This window comes from Somniosus microcephalus, unplaced genomic scaffold (genome assembly GCF_052327205.1).
Source record: "Somniosus microcephalus isolate GS21.2 unplaced genomic scaffold, FLI_Smic_1.0 unresolved_chr4, whole genome shotgun sequence".
In the NCBI taxonomy this organism is placed as follows: domain Eukaryota; kingdom Metazoa; phylum Chordata; class Chondrichthyes; order Squaliformes; family Somniosidae; genus Somniosus; species Somniosus microcephalus.
The window spans coordinates 41601938-41620095 of record NW_028225182.1 but is presented as its reverse complement, the minus strand read 5'-3'; the positions used below and the strand labels follow the sequence as shown (position 1 = coordinate 41620095).

Here is an 18158-nt window from a genome sequence, read left to right as displayed (position 1 = left end):
AGATTCTGGCATCCTTCCTAAAGTGTGGTGACCTCTCCAAGGCCATGGCATCCTTCCTAAAGTGTGGTGTCCTCTCCCAAGATCTTGGCATCCTTCCTAAAGTGTGGTGACCTCTCCCAAGATCTTGGCATCCTTCCTAAAGTGTGGTGACCTCTCCAAGGCCATGGCATCCTTCCTAAAGTGTGGTGTCCTCTCCCAAGATCTTGGCATCCTTCCTAAAGTGTGGTGACCTCTCCAAGGCCTTGACGTCCTATTTGTAAAGAAAAATTTAAAAGGGCTGATGAATGGGACTAAGTGGAGAGCTTTTTCAGAGAGCTGGCACAGGCACGATGGGTTGAATGGTGAAAGGGCAGGGGAAGGAGACTGAATGGGGAGCTCTTTCGGAGGGCTGGCATAAGTTCGATGGGCCGGATGGCCTCCTCCTACGCTGTAAGATTCTCCGATTCGAACCCCCTGCACCGCTCCCAGGTGACAGCACTCCCTACACACTGCGTATGCACAATGGCGAACTCTGTACAAGGTCATCTTTCTTCCCACAGGCACAGCTGGGCATGATGTCGCCGGACGAGGGCACCGAATGGCTCCTCCAGCTCCTCAAAGAGGTTCAGCTGGAACAGTTCTACCTGAGGATTCGCGACGACCTGAACGTCACCCGCCTCTCGCACTTTGACTTCGTTAAGACGGTTGATCTGGAGCGGATTGGAATGGGGCGCCCAGGTACAGAACGCTTCCGATCTAGTCCGCAATGTGTGTCTCTCTCTCTCTCTCTCTCTCCGCACCGTGGCCTATACGTGACTCCAGTCCCACACCGACGTGTTCAATCTCAACTGCCCTGTGAAGTGGCCCAGCGAGCCACAGCATTGTATCAAAAAACAGGTCAATAAATGCCGGCCTTTGCAGCGAGGCCCACATCCCGAGAATGAATCTTTTTTTTATAACTCCCACACCAGCTGCTGTTTAAAGAGTGGGCCTCCTTACATTAACACTTCACACTCAGACTGTGACACCCCAGGGGACCCCCCGCCTCCCCTCCTCACATGGCAAAGTCTACGTCAGGCACAGAGAGCCATGTAAGATGGCCAATCCATCCCAACATCAGGCGTGGCCTGTCCACTGACGCTCCCCTTCCCCGGGAGGTTGTGTGCTCGGCTTCCCGAAGTGTCAGCTCAGTGGGTCGCACCCTTGTCTCCGAGTCAGAAGGTTGTGGTTTCAAGTCCCACTCCAGAGACTTGAGCACATAAAGCTTGGCCGACACTCCCAGTGCAGTGCTGAGGGAGCGCCGCACTGTCGGAGGTGCCGTCTTTCGGATGAGACATTAAACCGAGGCCCCGTCTGCTCCCTCAAGTGGACATTAAAGATTGCACAGCCACTATTGGAAGAAGAGCAGGGGGGAGTTCTCCCCAGTGTCCTGGGGCCAATATTTATCCCTCAACCAACATCACTAAAAAACAGATGATCTGGTCATTATCACATTGCTGTCTGTGGGAGCTTGCTGAGGGCAAATTGGCTGCCGCGTTTCCCACATTACAACAGTGACTAGACTTCAAAAAGTACTTCATTGGCTGTAAAGCGCTTTGGGACGTCCGGTGGTTGTGAAAGGCGCTATAGAAATGCAAGACATTTTTTTCCCTCTGGGCGGCTGCGCGCTGACATTCCCCTTCCCCGGGCGGCTGCGCGCTGGCGTTCCCCTTCCCCGGGAGGCTGCGCGCTGGGATTTCCCTTCCCCGGGAGGCTGCGCGCTGGGATTCCCCTTCCCCGGGTGGCTGTGCGCTGGGATTCCCCTTCCCCGGGTTGGTGCGCGCTGGGATTCCCCTTCCCCGGGAGGCTGCGCGCTGGGATTCCCCTTCCCCGGGAGGCTGCGCGCTGGCGTTCCCCTTCCCCGGGATCTTTGGCACTGAGCTCCACAACAGCCTCAGCTTATCGGATACAGCTGTACTTAAGTCACTTGAACAGATTTGCCGTGTGTTGCTCACCCTTCGCTTACTGATATTTTCTGCTGTTTGTCTCTCTGTCTCAGGGCACAGACGTCTCTTTGAGGCTGTTAAGAGAAGACGAGTGATGGGCCGGCCCAAATCCTGGATGTCGAAGGTACAGTGGAGAGCCGCTCCCGCCGTCCGTTAATCTGTTGAGCAGAGATCCTTGTCACAAACTGTTCTGATTTAAAAGAAAGACTCGCGTTTCTACAATGCCTTTTGCCACCTCGTGACGTCCCAGAGCTCTTCACAGCCAATGAAGTGCTTTTTTTGAAGTGGAGTCACTTGTACTGTGGGAAACGTGGCAGCCAATTTGCGCACAGCGAGATCCCCCAGGCAGCGCTGTGATAAATGACCGGATCATCTGTTTATTGGTGATGTCAGCAGCGGCTCAGTGGGTTGCACTCTCTCGCCTATGAGTCAGAAGGTTCCTGGGATGTGGGCGTCATTGGCAATGCCAGCATTTATCGCCCGTCCCTAGTTGACGCTTGAGAAGGTGGCGGTGAGCCGCCTTCTTGAACCGCTGCAGTCCGTGTGGTGAAGGTGCTCCCACAGTGCTGTTAGGGAGGGAGTTCCAGGATTTTGACCCAGCGACGATGAAGGAAAGGCCGATATATTTCCAAGTCAGGATGGTGTGTGACTCGGAGGGGAACTTGGAGGTGGTGGTGTTCCCATGCGCCTGCTGCCCTTGTCCTTCTAGGTGGAAGAGGTCGCGGGTTTGGGAGGTGCTGCCGAAGAAGCCTTGGCGAGTTGCTGCAGTGCATCTTGTAGATGGTACACACTGCAGCCACGGTGCGCCGGTGGTGGAGGGAGTGAATGTTTAAGGTGGTGGATGGGGTGCCAATCAAGCGGGCTGCTTTGTCCTGGATAGTGTTGAGCTTCTTGAGTGTTGTTGGAGCTGCACTCACCCAGACATAAATTTACGCCTAAAATTTTAAGAGCAGGACCCACAGTCACCATTTCCGATATTTTATAGCGATTTTTATTTTTAACAGCTTTTTTTCATTTCTGTGTTTTCTTTATCTTTGAATGCTCTTTAATGGCATTGGAATCTGTTGAATTAAACAGAGGAACAAGATCCGCCATCCAATTAGATCAGGCCCGATCTGTACCTCAACCCGCCGTCGCTCCATATCCCTTAACCCAACAAAATTCTATCAATCTCAGGTCTGACCACCCAGCCTCAAAGGCTTTTTTGGGGGAGAGAGTTCCAGATTTCCACTACCCTTTGTGTGAAGAAGTGCTTCCTGACATCACCCCTGAACGGCCTGGCTCTAGAAACATAGAAAAATAGGAGCAGGAGTAGGCCCTTCGAGCCTGCTCCGCCATTCAATATGATCATGGCTGATCCTCTATCTCAATACCATATTCCCACTCTCTCCCCATACCCCTTGATGCCTTTTGTGTCTAGAAATCTATCTATTTCCTTCTTAAATATATTCAGTGACTTGGCCTCCACAGCCTTCTGTGGTAGAGAATTCCACAGGTTCACCACCCTCTGAGTGAAGAAATTTCTCCTCATCTCAGTCCTAAATGTCCCACCCCGTATCCTGAGACTCTGACCGCTCGCTCTAGACCCCCCAGCCAGGGGAAACATCCTCCCTGCATCCAGTCTGTCTAGCCCTGTCAGAATGTTATGCGTTTCAATGAGATCCCCTCTCATTCTTCTAAACTCGAGCGAATTCAGGCCTAGTCGACCCAATCTCTCCTCATACGACAGTCCTGCCGTCCCAGGAATCAGTCTGGTGAACCTTCGCTGCACTCCCTCTATGGCAAGTATATCCTTTCTTAGGTAAGGAGACCAAAACTGCACACAGTACTCCGGGTGTGTTCTCACCAAGGCCCTATCTAATTTTAAGGTTACGCCCCCTTGTTCTGGACTCCACCTCCACCACACGAGGAAATAGTTTCTCTCTCTCTACACTATCGACTCCTTTAATCATCTTAAACACCTCGATTAGATCACCCCTTAACCTTCTAAACGCGAGGGAATACAAGCCAAGTTTAAGCAACCTGTCCTCATAATTTAACCCTTCCGCAATCGCGTTTTCTTAAACCTGTCGTGTATAATGTGCATAAATGACGTTTCATTGGCTTCAGACTCGGTGCCAGCTTAAGTCATGCAGATGTTTCTTATGTTGTTGTTAAACCAGCCGCCATTTTGTTTCTATACTGCCATTTTGTCTCCGCAGATGTTTCTAAGCCACCATTTTGTCTCCCAAGATATTTCTATGCCGCCATTTTGTCTCTGCAGATGTTCAGCGCGAGGATTGGCGATTACTACGACCAGCAGTCCTACGCGGGCGGCGCCTCTTCCTCGGCCCCGGAGTCGGAGTTCGCTCTGAAGTGTCTGATTAACGACAAGGACTTGGCACTGTACGAGCGGCTGGGGAACGGCTCCTTCGGCGTGGTGAGGCGCGGTGAATGGAGGCTGCCGAATGGCCGCGTCGTAAGTATCCCCCCCCCTCCCCCGCCTAAATTCAGGTTGCCACATCTGGATCAATGTGTTGGCTCATTGGGGCGCACATTCTCTCGCCTCTCAGCCAGAAGGTCGTGGGTTCAAGTCCCATTCCAGAGACTTGAGCACAAAAATCTAGGCCGACACTCCCAGTGCCAGTGCTGAGGGAGTGCTGCACTGTCTGAGGTGCCGTTAAACCAAGGCCCTGTCTGTCCTCGCAGGTGGACGTAAAAGATCCCATGGCCACTACTGGAAAAAGAGCTGGCGAGTTCTCCCCGGTGTCCTGTGGTCATCGGAGGGACAGATCCAAACTCGCTATTGATGTCCTTCCTCCTCCCCCACCCGCCCAACCTCTCCCCAACCCCTCCCTCCATCTGGTACAAGAACTCCCTGTCCAGTCTCAGGTGTGGCTATGTGGGTGAGCTATTGAAGGACGAGTGTTGCTTCCCCCATTGTGGGCACTGATGGCAATGGTGGGCAGGCATTGGAGTTACAGCCAGTGGGCACTGGGTGGGGGTGGCAATGGGCAAGTTGGCAGGCACTGGTTGGGGTGGCAATGGGCAGGTTGGCAATGGTTGGCAGGCACTGGTTCGGGTGGCAATGAGCAGGTTGGCAGGCAGTAGGTGGGGGTGGCAATGGGCAGGTTGGCGATGGTTGGCAGGCACTGGTTGGGGTGGCAATGGGCAGGTTGGCAATGGTTGGCAGGCACAGGGTGGGGTGGCAATGGGCAGGTTGGCAATGGTTGGTAGGCAGTAGGTGGAGTGGCAATGGGCAGGTTGGCAATGGTTGGCAGGCACTAGGTGGAGTGGCAATGGGCAGGTTGGCAATGGTTGGCAGGCACTGGTTGGGGTGGCAATGGGCAGGTTGGCAATGGTTGGCAGGCACTGGATGGGGTGGCAATGGGCAGGTTGGCAATGGTTGGTAGGCAGTAGGTGGAGTGGCAATGGGCAGGTTGGCAATGGTTGGCAGGCACTAGTTGGGGTGGCAATGGGCAAGTTGGCAATGGTCAACAGGCACTGGGTGGGGGTGGCAATGGGCAGGTTGGCAATGGTTGGCAGGCACTGGTTGGGGTGGCAATGGGCAAGTTGACAATGGTCGGCAGGCACTAGGCGGGGGTGGCAATGGGCAAGTTGACAATGGTCGGCAGGCACTAGGTGGGGGTGGCAATGAGCAGGTTGGCAGGCAGTAGGTGGGGGTGGCAATGGGCAGGATGGCAATGGTTGGCAGGCAGTAGGTGGAGTGGCAATGGGCAGGTTGGCAATGGTTGGCAGGCAGCAGGTGGGGTGGCAATGGGCAGGCAGGCAGTAGGTGGGGTGACGATGGGCAGGTTGGCAATGGTTGGCAGGCACTGGTTGGGGTGGCAATGGGCAAGTTGACGATGGTCGGCAGGCACTAGGTGGGGGTGGCAATAGGCAGGTTGGCAATGGTTGGCAGGCAGTAGGTGGTGGCAATGGGCAGGATGGCAGGCACTGGGGGCGGGGGCAGTCGCTGGGATATATTGATATGAGGAATAATGTCCTGATGCCAGGGAATACTGATGCTGTCGTCCTGTTGGATCTTTCTCTGCGATGACGACCCCTCTCACCCTGTGATGTGATCACCCTCCCGTGTGTTTCAGCTGAACGTGGCTGTGAAGTGCCTGAGATCGGACATTTCTAACGAGATGGATGCCATGGCTGATTTCCTACAGGAAGTGAACGCAATGTACGCGATCAACCACCTGCACCTCATCCACCTGTACGGGGTCATCCTCAGTCACCCCATGAAAATGGTGAGTACTGTCTTGGCCAGGGTTGCCTAGCAACACTGTACACCTCTCCTCCTGGGGGAGGGATGGACAGAAGGGAAAGGGGGTCTCACATTGTACCTGTGGCTCCTCCTACCTTGCTCTCTGCTTCTCAACCTTTCTTGCCTCTATTTCCTGGGATTGGGGCCTGGGTTCTGAGTTGGAGCCAGGATTATTTTTCTATTCGTTCCTGGGATGTGGGTATCGCTGGCAAGACCAGCATTTATTGCCCATCCCTAGTTGACCTTGAGCCACCTTCTTGAACCGCTGCAGTCCGTGTGGTGAAGGTGCTCCCACAGTGCTGTTAGGGAGGGAGTTCCAGGATTTTGACCCAGCGACGATGAAGGAACGGCGATATATTTCCAAGTCAGGATGGTGTGTGACTTGGAGGGGTATCCTGTCCGAAGCTGGTGCCAAGGTCGTTGCCGAGCTGTCCATCCAGTTTAATTCTTCTTATTGTTTCTTGTAGCAGTCTGGTACAACTGAGTGTCTTGCTAGGCCTTTTCAGAGGGAGCAGTTAAGAGTCAACCACATTGCTGTGGGTCTGGAGTCACATATGGGCCAGACCGGGTAAGGACGGCAGATTTCCTTCCCTAAAGGACATTAGTGAACCAGATGGGTTTTTATGACAATCCGATAGTTTCATGGTCACCATTACTGATACTAGCTTTTGAGGCATGAATTCTGGGTTGGAGCCTTGGTTTTCAATTACAGCCCAGCTTGGAGTCTGTTTTCTGGCTTGGAGCCTGGATTCAGGCCTGGATTCTATGTTCTTGCCTCAGCTCTGGGTTTGAGGCCAGATTGGGGCCTGGGTTCTGGAGTGGGGGGCCTGGGTTCTGGAGTGGGGGGCCTGGGTTCTGGAGTGGGGGGCCTGGGTTCTGGAGTGGGGGGCCTGGGTTCTGGAGTGGGGGGCCTGGGTTCTGGAGTGGGGGGCCTGGGTTCTGGAGTGGGGGGGCCTGGGTTCTGGAGTGGGGGGCCTGGGTTCTGGAGTGGGGGGCCTGGGTTCTGGAGTGGGGGGCCTGGGTTCTGGAGTGGGGGGCCTGGGTTCTGGAGTGGGGGGGGGGGGCTGGGTTCTGGAGTGGGGGGGGGCTGGGTTCTGGAGTGGGGGGGGGCTGGGTTCTGGAGTGGGGGGGCTGGGTTCTGGAGTGGGGGGGGCGCTGGGTTATGGAGTGGGGGGGGCCTGGGTTCTGGAGTGGGGGGGGGCCTGGGTTCTGGAGTGGGGGCGGGCCTGGGTTCTGAAGTGGGGGGGCCTGGGTTCTGGAGTGGGGGGGGGCCTGGGTTCTGGAGTGGGGGGGGCTGGGTTCTGGAGTGGGGGGGGCTGGGTTCTGGAGTGGGGGGGGCTGGGTTCTGGAGTGGGGGGGGCTGGGTTCTGGAGTGGGGGGGGGGCTGGGTTCTGGAGTGGGGGGGGCTGGGTTCTGGAGTGGGGGGGCTGGGTTCTGGAGTTGGGGGGGCTGGGTTCTGGAGTGGGGGGGCTGGGTTCTGGAGTGGGGGGGGGCTGGGTTCTGGAGTGGGGGGGGCCTGGGTTCTGGAGTGGGGGGGGGCCTGGGTTCTGGAGTGGGGGGGGCCTGGGTTCTGGAGTGGGGGGGGCCTGGGTTCTGGAGTGGGGGGGTCCTGGGTTCTGGAGTGGGGGGGGGCCTGGGTTCTGGAGTGGGGGGGCCTGGGTTCTGGAGTGGGGGGGGCCTGGGTTCTGGAGTGGGGGGGGCCTGGGTTCTGGAGTGGGGGGGCCTGGGTTCTGGAGTGGGGGGGGCCTGGGTTCTGGAGTGGGGGGCCTGGGTTCTGGCTCCGGGTCGGGGGCCTGTGTTCTGGGATGGAGCCTGGATTGAGGTATGAGTTCTGGGTTGCAACCTCAGTTTTCAGTTGGAGCCCAGATTGGGGCCTGCATTCTGAGTTAGAGCCTGCATTCTGGGTCGGGGCCTGGATTCTGGGTCGAGGCCTATGTTCTGGGTTGGGGCCTCATTTGTGGCCTGGGTTCTGGCTTTGAGCCTGGCTTGGCCCTGCTCCAGGATTCACAGTGACCACCCGTCGTTTCTTTACATCTGTTACAGGCCTTGGGTTGTGCGCCATCATGGAAACTTTTGTTGATGTTCCCTCAAATAACGAAACCCGCCTGGAGACATCAAGCTGACGCTGGGCCCATCAGAGTCTCAGATAAATAATTCAATGTGTAATATATGGTCCATCTGTCTGATTAGCAAGCGGCAATATATTATTCAACAAAATCCAGTTCCGATCGAGCAAAAATCTTATTGTTACACAACATTCTGTCAGAACGCCACTGTTTCTCTATCCATCTGGCGGGTGGAAATAGGAAACTTTCCACTCTAAGCACTCGGCACCAGTTCCGGGTTAGATACAGAGTAAAGTTCCCTCTACACTGTCCCATCAAACACTCCCAGGGCAGGTACAGCACGGGTTAGATACAGAGTAAAGCTCCCTCTACACTGTCCCATCAAACACTCCCAGGGCAGGTACAGCGCGGGTTAGATACAGAGTAAAGCTCCCTCTACACTGTCCCATCAAACACTCCCAGGGCAGGTACAGCACGGGTTAGATATAGAATAAAGCTCCCGCTACACTGTCCCATCAAACACTCCCAGGACAGGTACAGCATGGGTTAGATACAGAGTAAAGCTCACTCTACCCTGTCCCATCAAACATTCCCAGGGCAGGTACAGCACAGGTTGGATACAGAGTAAAGCTCCCTCTACACTGTCCCATCAAACACTCCCAGGGCAGGTACAGCACGGGTTAGATACAGAGTAAAGCTCCCTCTACACTGTCCCATCAAACACTCCCAGGGCAGGTACAGCACGGGTTAGATACAGAGTAAAGCTCCCTCTACACTGTTCGCTCTCTCTCTCTCGTTCTGTTCTTTCCTTGTCATTCACCCTTTTCTGAGGTTAAGTCATAGAACGATACAGCACAGAAAGAGGCCATTCGGCCCATCGCGCCAATGCCGGCCTTTGAAAGAGCTCTCCAATTAGTCCGACTCCTCTGCTCTTTCCCCTATAGTGCTGCAAAATTTCTCCCCTTAAAGTATTTTTACAATTCCCTTTTGAAAGTTACCATTGAATCTGCTTCCACCGCCCTTTCAGGCAGTGCATTCCAGATCACAACAACTCGCTGCGTAAAAAATATTCTCCTCATCTCCCCCTCTGGTTCTTTTGCCAATGATCTTAAATCTGTGTCCTCTGGTTACCGGCCCTCCTGCCACTGAAAACAGTTTCTCCTCGTTCACTCGATCGAAACCCTTCCTGATCTTTTCTCCCCTGGTGTAGGTGACGGAGTTGGCGTCGTTCGGGTCTCTCTACGACCACCTGAGGGGCAGGCACGGTGCCTTCCCCATCCACATGCTGTGGCTCTACGCCGTGCAGGTGTGCGAGGGCATGGAGTACCTGGAGGCCAACCACTTCATACACCGCGACCTCGCCGCCCGCAACATCCTGCTGGCCGCCGAGGACCTGGTGAAGATCGCGGACTTCGGCCTGACGCGGTCCCTGTCCAACGGCGACCATTACGTGATGCAGGCTCATCGGAAGATCCCCTTTGCTTGGTGAGATTCTCCACGCACGTGTGTGTGTGTGTGTGTGTGTGTGTGTGTGTGTGTGTGTGTATTGAAAAATAGTCTTTAATTAGCGCTGTTCCGGCCGCAGGTAGGCTCCCCTGACCCCGTCAGACAGAGCGTCCGGTGGTAAGTCAGGGGGCGCTACCGAAGATCGCAGCTGGGGTGCTGCGCTCGACGATGACGTCATCGCCGGCAGCGCAGCGCTGCGGGGCGCTAACTGTTACCTCCGCCGCTAACTTCCTGCTGAATTTCGCGGGAGGCGTTGGCAGCACCACGCCCGGGCGCTAGTTGCTTTGCGTCCCAGGGCACTAGGAGGGAGACTGTCCCGGGAGGCACAAAGCAACTGAATTTCTCCCCCATAGAATCATAGAAATTTGCAGCACAGAAGGAGGCCATTCGGCCCATCGTGTCCATGCCGACATCCAGCCTAATCCCACTTTCCAGGTTTTGGTCCGTAGCCCTGCAGGTTACGGCACTTCAAGTGCATATCCAAGTACTTTTTAAATACGATGAGAGTTCCAGACCCCCCCCACCCTCTGGGTGAAAAGATTTCTCCTCAACTCCCCTCTAATCCTTCTACCAATTACTTTAAATCTCTGCCCCCTGGTTATTGACCCCTCTGCTAAGGGAAATAGGTCCTCCCTATCCACTCTATCCGGGCCCCTCATAATTTTATACCCCTCAATTAAATATCCCCTCAGCCTCCTCTGTTAACGAAAGAAAGCATTTATATAGCACCTTTCACGACCACCGGACATCTCAAAGCGCTTTACAGCCAATGAAGTACTTTTGCAGTGTAGTCACTGTTGTAATGTAGGAAACACGGCAGCCACTTTGCACACAGCAAGCTCCCACAAACAGCAATGTGATAATGACCCAGATAATCTGACGGCACCTCCGACAGTGCAGCACTCCCTCAGTACTGCACTGGGAGTGTCAGCCTAGCTTTATGTGCTCAAGTCCCTGGAGCGGGACTCGAACCCACGACCTTCTGACTCGAGGCGAGTGCGCGACCCACTGAGCCACAGCTGACACTGTTCCAGAGAAAGATTGTGTGTGTTTGACTGCATAACGATCTGTGTCTACGTGCGTGACTGTGTTTGTGTGTGGAAGAGAGAGCAAACAGATAGCATCTAATCTGTGTTTTCGGGTGTGGGTACATGTGCTGTATAACCCGATTCTGTCTGTGCGTGTGCTGACCACGTGTAGTCTGTGTGTTTGTGTGCATGCTGTCAGTGTGTCATCCATATGTTTACAAGCGGTGTGTGCGCACGCCGGCGTTTGCGCCTAATTGTTGCACAGCCGTGCGAGTATAAGCTTGTATGGGGCTGTATATTCACTGTGTATCCGTACACCCAACCACACAGGGCGAATAAACAGGGGGGATGTGAGGAGAAACCTTTTTACGCAGCGAGTGGTGAGGACCTGGAACTCGCTGCCGACGGAAGTGGTGGAAGCGGAGACACTCGATGTTTTCAAGGGGAGACTGGATAGGCACTTGAGGGAAATAAACTTGCAGGGCTACGGGGATAGAGCGGGAGAATGGGACTGACTGGATTGCTCTACAGAGAGCCGGCACAGACTCGATGGGCCGAATAGCCTCCTTCTGTGCCGTTATGACTCTATGGGAGAAACATTTGGTTGCTTTGCGCCTCCCGTTGAGGGCACTAACGGGGTGTAAAGCAACTAGCGCCCGGGCGTGGCGCCGCCAACGCCTCCCGCGAAATTCAGCAGGAGGTTAGCAGCGGCGGCGGTAACCGTTAGCGCCCTGCTCGCGCCCCGGCCGCGATCTTCGGGAGCGCCCCCTGACTTACCGCCGGACACGATGTCCGACGGGGTCAGGGGGGGCCTATCTGCGGCCGGGGCAGCGCTATTTAAAGGTGAGGTGCCGGGCAGCCATTTTTGTTTCTGGCTGTCTGCCTCCGCTCCCGTTCCTGGCCTCCTTACCCGCCCCCACCCCCCGCGGAATGCCGGCTGCGCTCCATGACCCCGGCACTTCTCTTGAGTGTCGGGCTCTTTTGCCGACACTCCGATCCCCGGTAGCCCAGCTGGGCCTCGGGTCGCGCTGCGCAAGGCCCCTCCCCTCTTGGGGCGCTACCACTCAATGTCGGCTGCGGGGGCGCTAATTGTTCCCCCTATGACTCTATGGGGGAGAAATTCAGTATCGCCCCGTTTGGGGCACGGTTATCGGCCGGGCGCAATGTTTAGCGCCTGGTGCTAATTATCGCCTCCGACGGCAAACTTGGCTTTTATCGCCCCTGGAGTTGATTGGAGCGCTAAATCAGGCGCTTCACACCTGTCTTAAGGCGCAAAGGCCGAGGAGCGAGGCGCTAACTCAGAGCGCTGGCGAAGCTCCTGTGATGTCAGTCAGCAATGGAACACGGACAGACTGGCGCTGGCCAGTTCTTAAAGGGGAGGGTCAATCTTGCTCTCCAGCCACATCCTGCTCATTGCAGCCTTGAATCTCGGCCTGGAGAGACCTGTACATCAAATCTGCTGCAAAGAACAATGGAGAGGCCCAGGGAAAGAGCTCAGAGTGCAGCCCCCACAGTCTCTTCTAAATCGATACAAGGAAGGGCAAATCAAAATGAACCTGCAAAGTGCTGCTCAGTACCCAAAACTCCTTCACACAGCATTGAATATCTCCTGCAGTCTCTCGCTCTCTCTCACTCAGAATGCGTGGTGAAAAAACTTCGCCGACATACAAAGACGGGAAGCGGTCGCTTTTAAATAGCGCTCCCCCAGTTCCTTCCCGACTGCAAAACGCTCCCCTCAACCTGTCGTTGCTAGCGGCAGGCGGTAAGGCAGGGGGCGCCACTCAATATCCGGTCCGGGGCGTTGCACGCTCGACTGACGTCACGATCTGCCGGCGCAGGAGATCGTAGCGGTAGTGTTTAACGCAGCCGCAAACTGGTCAATTTCGCGAGCGGCGCAAACATCGCCGTGCCCGGGCGCTCGTTGCTTTGCGCCCCATTAGCGCCCTCTTAAGGCACTAACGGGAGGCGCAAACCAACAGAATTTTTTCCCACCTATGACTCGAAAGAACTCTGCACAAAACACGTACCCGTGCGGGGTCACGCGACAATGCGTGTGCGTCGTCCCTGGACTGCTCGAGGGAGACGGACGCTCCCCACCGGCAGTACGGCGCTTCGTCCATTCACGCTGAACTGCTTGACTTGAAGGGGTTACCTACAACTTGGGTCGGAATTGCGGGCTAATGAAGGTGAACCAGCAAGAGGCTGTGGCCTTCCCTTCTCAGCCAGCGGGCGTTCTCTTTTTACCCTGAGGAAGGATGTTCTTGCCATGGAGGGAGTGCAGCAAAGATTCACCAGACTGATACTTGGGATGGCAGGAATGACGTATGAGGAGAGATTGGGTCGATTGGGCTTATATTCGCTGGAGTTTAGAAGAATGAGAGGGGATCTCATTGAAACTTATAAAATTCTAACAGGACTAGACAGACTAGATGCAGGAAGGATGTTCCCGATGGCGGGGGAGTCCAGAACCAGGGGTCACAGTCTAAGGATAAGGGGTAAGCCATTTAGGACAGAGATGAGTGTGGTAAACCACTGTTATTGTTGTTCACCGTTGTTGTTGTTGTTGTTGCACACTGTTGTATCTATGCATGCCTCAGCTGGCTCCGCCCCTGGCTCCACCCACATGCCCAGGTATAAAGGTGACTGCTCTGCAGCCCCCTGCCTTCTTGGAAACCAGTCAACCACGAGAGGCATGCTCTGTTCTTTGTTAATAAAAGCCTTTTAGTTACTCTCCTAACTCTCCGTCTTTTATGAGTAATTAATTGCGCATCAATTTTATTAACAAAAACAAAATGTCGGCACCAAATGCTGAGCAGCAGGCGCTGCAGCAAATGACGGCACCAAACGCTGAGCAGCAGGCGCTGCTGCATGCCCTCAGACCAACATGCCTGGACCTAGACCCTCAAGAGGCGGGTTCGTCTACCAAGTTCGCACAATGGCTGCGTTGCTTCGAAGCTTACCTGGAAGCCTCAGCCGTGACACTAGATGGAAACAAACTAAAAATCCTGGCCTCCAAGGTGGGCCACCAAGTCTACACGCTCATCCAGGACGCGACTACCTATGCGGCGGCTATCGATCTGCTAAAAGGACAATACACACGCCCGGTAAATACGGTTTATGCCAGACACCTCCTAAGATCCCGCAAACAGCAGTCCGGGGAATCGGTGGAGGCATTCCTACGGGCACTACAGATACTCGGCCGAGCCTGCGATTGTAAAGAGGTATCGGCCGCGACACACACGGAGGGACTTATCCGAGATGCTTTCGTTGCGGGCCTCAAGTCCGACTACTCCCGGCAGAGACTGCTGGAGAAGGGCGAAATCGACCTGAAGAAGGCAGTGTCCCTCACGCTCTCGCTAGACGCGGCCCACCGGGATATGGACGCATTCTCCCCTAACCGCTCCGCACTGTGGACGCCGCAACCTTGGGTCATGGGACCGCCACCCCCGGCACCAACTGCTGCAGTGATGTCCAAGGGCCCGAAATGTTACTTTTGTGGCCAGGCAAAACACCCAGAGCACACTGCCCGGAGAAAAACGCTACCTGCTCTGGCTGCGGGAAGAAAGGACACTACGTCAGCGCCTGCAAAGGTAAAACCGCTAACGCCAGCAGCGCCGCGTGTGAACCGTGGGGGCAGCCATCTTGTCCGCCATCTTGGACACCTCCAGCCGCGTGGGGATCGGGATCATGGGCGCAGCCATTTTGTCCGCCATCTTGGACGCCTCCAACTCCAATCGCGGGTGACCCGGACTCAACCACCGCCTCGTCTGACGACCACAGCGACTCGCTCGACCATACGCTGGCCTCCGTGACGCTGGACCAATCTCTCCCTCACCAACTGTCCAGGTCCATGATGGACATTACGGTAAACGGCCGCGCCACTACCTGCCTTTTCGACAGCGGGAGCACGGAGAGCTTTATCCACCCCGACACGGTGCGCAGTTACTCTCTCCCGGTCCGGCCAACGCGCCATCGGATCTCTATGGCTTCCAAATCCCATTCAGCAGACGTTGGTGGCTACTGTGTAGTGACCCTTTCAGTAAGGGGCACAGAATACAAAAATTTTAAACTTCTTGTCCTGCCCCATCTCTGCGCTGCCGTTCTACTGGGGTTGGATTTTCAGTGCCACCTTAAAAGTGTCACATTAGCGTACGGCGGACCCCTCCCCTCACTCACAGTCTGCAGCCAGCAGCTTTTAAATCGCCCGCCGCGCACCATTTGCAGCCTCTCCACGCTTAAAGTCTCCCCCCCCCCCCCCCCCTGTTCGCTAACCTCACCCGCGACTGTAAGCCCATCGCTACCAAAAGCAGGCGGTACAGTGCCGGGGATAGGAGCTTCATTAAATCCGAAGTAGCAAGACTCCTGAAGGAAGGGATTATTGAGGGCAGCACTAGCCCATGGCGAGCACAAGTGGTGGTAGTGAAGACTGGCGAAAAACAGCACCTAGTTATTGACTACAGCCAGACGATCAATCGCTACACCCAGTTAGATGCATACCCACTCCCCCGCATATCTGACATGGTCAATCAGATAGCACAATACCGGGTGTTCTCGACGATTGATCTGAAGTCGGCATACCACCAGCTCCCCATCAGGGCTGAGGACTGCCAGTACACAGCTTTTGAAGCTGACGGTCGTCTCTACCACTTCCTCCGAGTCCCCTTCGGCGTCACCAACAGGGTTTCGGTCTTCCAAAGGGAGATGGACCGAATGGTTGACCAGAACGCGCTGCAGGCCACCTTCCCCTATCTAGACAACGTCACCATCTGCGGCCACGACCAGCAGGACCATGACGTTAACCTAGAGAAATTCCTCCGTACGGCCCAGCGACTGAATCTAACATACAACAAGGACAAATGTATGTTTCGCACCACGCGCCTCGCCATTCTTGGCTGCGTAGTGGAGAACGGAGTCATCGGCCCCGACCCCGACAGAATGCGCCCCCTTATGGAGCTCCCCCTCCCCCACTGCCAAAAAGCACTGAAGAGATGCCTAGGGTTTTTCTCTTACTATGCTCGGTGGGTGACCAACTATGCGGACAAAGCCAGACCCCTCATCAAGTCCACCTCCTTCCCACTGACAGCAGAGGCATGTGCAGCCTTCACTCTCATAAAAAGAGATATTGCGAAGGCCACAATGCACGCAGTGGATGAGTCCATCCCTTTCCAAGTGGAGAGCGACGCATCCGACTTCGCCCTAGCTGCAACCCTTAACCAGGCGGGGAGACCCGTGGCCTTTTTCTCAAGGACCCTCCAGGGCCCCGAGATGCGACACTCCTCTGTCGAAAAGGAGGCCCAGGCCGTTGTGGAAGCGGTGCGACATTGGAGACATTACCTGGCCGGAAAACGATTTACCCTGCTCACTGACCAGCGTTCAGTAGCTTTTATGTTTAATAATAAGCAGAGGGGCAAAATCAAGAACGACAAGATCTTGAGGTGGAGAATCGAACTCTCCACCGACAATTACGATATCTTGTACCGGCCCGGGAAACTCAATGAGCCCCCAGATGCCCTATCACGTGGTACATGCGCCAACGCGCAGGTTGATAGACTGCAGACCCTCCACAATGACCCGGGGGTCACCAGGTTCTTGCATTTCATCAAATCCCGTAACCTGCCCTACTCCATCGAGGAGGTCAGGACCATGACCAGGAACTGCCAAATCTGTGCCGAGTGCAAACTGCATTTTTATAGGCTAGACAGAGCAAGCCTGATCAAGGCCACTCGCCCCTTCGAGCGCCTGAGCGTCGATTTTAAAGGGCCCCTCCCCTCCTCTGACCGCAACGTGTACTTCCTCAACATAATTGATGAGTACTCCCGTTTCCCGTTTGCCATCCCTTGCCCAGGCATGACCAGTACCACGGTCATTAAAGGTCTGAATGACCTTTTCGCCTTGTTCGGCTTCCCTAGCTATATCCATAGCGACCGGGGCTCATCCTTTATGAGCGACGAACTCCGTCAGTACCTGCTCACGAGAGGTATTGCTACAAGCAGAACCACCAGCTACAACCCCCGGGGGAACGGCCAGGTGGAAAGAGAGAACGCGATGGTTTGGAAGGCCATCCTCTTAAACTTAAAATCTAAGGGCCTTCCGACCTCTCGCTGGCAGGAGGTCCTCCCTGCGGCGCTCCACTCCATTCGGTCACTGCTTTGTATGGCCACCAATGCCGCCCCCCATGAAAAAATGTTCACTTTCCCCAGGAAGTCCACATCGGGGACCTCGCTACCGACATGGCTGACGTCTCCAGGACCCGTCCTACTGCGGAAGCACGTGAGGTCCCATAAAATGGACCCCCTGGTCGAGAGGGTGAGCCTCCTCCACGCCAACCCCCAGTATGCTTACGTGGCGTACCCGGACGGGCGGGAGGACACAGTCTCCATACGAGACCTCGCACCTTCGGGTGCCCCTGAAACACTACCATTGCCATCCACCACTACCCACAACCCAACCCCTGTAGATGGCATGCCGCAGCCCCAGGACCCGTCATTGACCACCCAACCACTCAATGAGACGCCAGATTCAACGTTGGATGCTGCACCATCACCGCCGCCACCACGACGATCAGGACGGCATACAAGGCCACCTGATAGACTTACTTACACGAACCTTTACTACACTTCACCCCGCCGGACTCAATTTTAAACAAGGGGTGAATGTGGTAAACCACTGTTATTGTTGTTCACCGTTGTTGTTGTTGTTGCACACTGTTGTATCTATGCATGCCTCAGCTGGCTCCGCCCCTGGCTCCACCCACATGCCCAGGTATAAAGGTGACTGCTCTGCAGCCCCCTGCCTTCTTGGAAACCAGTCAACCACGAGAGGCATGCTCTGTTCTTTGTTAATAAAAGCCTTTTAGTTACTCTCCTAACTCTCCGTCTTTTATGAGTAATTAATTGCGCATCAATGAGGAGGAATTTCTTCACCCAAAGGGTGGTGAACCTGTGGAATTCTCTACCACAGAAGGCGGTGGAGGCCAATTCATTAAATAAATTCAAGAAGGAGTTAGATATATTTTTTGAGGATGTAACTGGTAAAATAGATAAGGGAGAACCAGTGGATGTGGTGTATTTGGATTTTCAGAAGGCTTTTGATAAGGTCCCGCATAAGAGATTAGCGTGTAAAGTTAAGGCACGTGGGATTGGGGGCAAAGTATTGACTTGGATAGAGAACTGGTTGGCAGACAGAAAGCAAAGAGTTGGAATAAACGGATTTTTTTCCGAGTGGCAGGCAGTGACTAGTGGGGTACCGCAGGGATCGGTCCTTGGACCCCAGCTATTCACAATATATATTAATGATCTAGACAAGGGAATTGATGTAATATCTCCAAATTTGCTGACGA

At 54.9% G+C, this 18158-nt stretch overlaps 1 protein-coding gene across 1 annotated transcript in view; it reads left to right on the top strand.

Moving 5' to 3' along the window:
* Positions 1–322: 322 nt before the first annotated feature.
* Positions 323–18158, top strand: part of tnk1 (tyrosine kinase, non-receptor, 1) — a 34542-nt gene continuing 16706 nt past the window's right edge. Inside the window, exons 1-5 of the mRNA XM_085977383.1 lie at positions 323–717; positions 2018–2088; positions 4228–4422; positions 6050–6202; positions 9496–9770. Coding sequence (XP_085833509.1) covers positions 339–717; positions 2018–2088; positions 4228–4422; positions 6050–6202; positions 9496–9770 — 1073 coding nt within the window. The 5' untranslated portion in view covers positions 323–338. The remainder of the gene's footprint in view (positions 718–2017; positions 2089–4227; positions 4423–6049; positions 6203–9495; positions 9771–18158) is intronic.